General features: G+C 51.7%; 1 protein-coding gene across 1 annotated transcript in view; it reads right to left on the bottom strand.

The window, feature by feature from the left end:
* Positions 1-506: 506 nt before the first annotated feature.
* Positions 507-1,491, bottom strand: part of EMH_0059140 (Coiled-coil domain containing 94, related) — a gene marked incomplete at both ends in the record, with an annotated part of 2,894 nt that continues 1,909 nt past the window's right edge. Inside the window, 2 exons of the mRNA XM_013497650.1 lie at positions 507-1,066; positions 1,274-1,491. Of these exons, the coding sequence (XP_013353104.1) occupies positions 507-1,066; positions 1,274-1,491 (778 nt within the window). The remainder of the gene's footprint in view (positions 1,067-1,273) is intronic.

Below are 1,491 nucleotides of genomic sequence, written 5' to 3'. Positions count from 1 at the left end.
GTCCAAGCAACACAGCACGCTTCGCCCTACTGTTAACAACGCGCTGTACAGTCAAACAAGCCTCTGAAAGTAGAGGCAAACGAACACAAAGGGACAGCAACGACAGCTGTCGATGTGTTCAGCAACAAAGCAACAACAGCAACAGCTGTCGTTGCATCCAGCTGCACGACAGAAGCAAGAGCTGATGTCGGTACAGCAGCACAACAGCAGCAACAGCTGCTGCTGTGGCAGCAACACAACAGCAGCAACAGCAGCTGTTGGTCTGCTCTAAACCCCTGGTGTCTCTACACGTTGGACTCCACACGTGTGGGGGAAAAAAGAAAAAAGCTGAATATACCAAGTTGTAAATCCTTTTTGTGCCCCACTGAACAGCAGCTGCAGCCACTGGGCACAGCAACAGATACGGGAGCGCCAAACGACAAGCAAGAGAACAAGGGGAAGATATAACGATGCACCTAATCATAATAAAAGGGAGAATAACAAAACTACAACGCAAAAAGCTGACTTCACCCCTCCCCATCATCACCGCTAGAGGAGTTGTAATCTCCTAAAAGAGAAGAGCAGTCCCCAGAGGTCTCGGGCTGCGGCTTCTTTACAACGAGCAGCTTTGGCGCTGCCACGCGAACCCCTAAGCCGAAGTCTACGGATTTGTCTTTGCTATCAAAAGCACTCAACCCCCCTGAAGAAATACCCCTCAAACCAAAGCCACCGTCACCCACGCTGCCACCGCTGCGCGATGATTTAACCGTGCTGGTAGTGCTAGAGCTGCTGGTGCTCGCTCGTCTATCCACATGCCCGCTGCTGCTGCTGCTGCTGCTACTGCTGCTGCTCCTGCTGCTACTACTGCTGCTGCTGCTGCTGCTACTGCTGCTGCTACTGCTGCTGCTACTGCTGCTGCTACTGCTGCTACTGCTGCAGCCGCTGCTGCTGCCGCTCGTAGATGAGTTGGCATCTGTGCCCGCTTCTGACGCCTCTTTCTCTGCAGGCTCGTGGTCCTGTCTTTCGACAATTTCCTCCTCTGAGGATTCTGCAGTTAGGAGAAAAGACAGGGAAAAAAAAGAAACACCTATGAGGCGCACGAACGCCGCGCTGTGCACCCAAAGCGGAAATTTCAACATGTAGCTGCCCCCATCTTCAAGTGACATAGAACGCATAGGCAACATGTGTGTGACGACACAAATAATGACAAATCAACTACAAACAAACACACACAGGAAAACAAACTCCTAGATCGCACTAGGGAAAGAAGGACTGACAGGCTGGTATGGCTTACGGGGGTCTGAGTCGAATTCCCTTGCGGCTTTGAAATACCGCAGTTCATCTTTTTCTTTTTCAGTCCACTCTTGTGCTTTTGCTGCTGCATCGTCCTCATCTTCCTTGATGCTTCGCTCCTTAAGAAAGGCCAAAGCAGCATCTGATGCTGCTGTCTTGTCCAGCAGACGGCGATTGAGACGCCGCAGCTCCGCCAGCTGTTCGAGCGCCAAAATCTCT

This window comes from Eimeria mitis, genomic scaffold (assembly GCF_000499745.2).
Source record: "Eimeria mitis Houghton genomic scaffold, Emh_scaff2823, whole genome shotgun sequence".
Lineage (NCBI taxonomy): Eukaryota > Apicomplexa > Conoidasida > Eucoccidiorida > Eimeriidae > Eimeria > Eimeria mitis.
The sequence above is the reverse complement of the archived record's forward strand: the minus strand, read 5'-3'. Positions and strand labels throughout refer to the sequence as shown.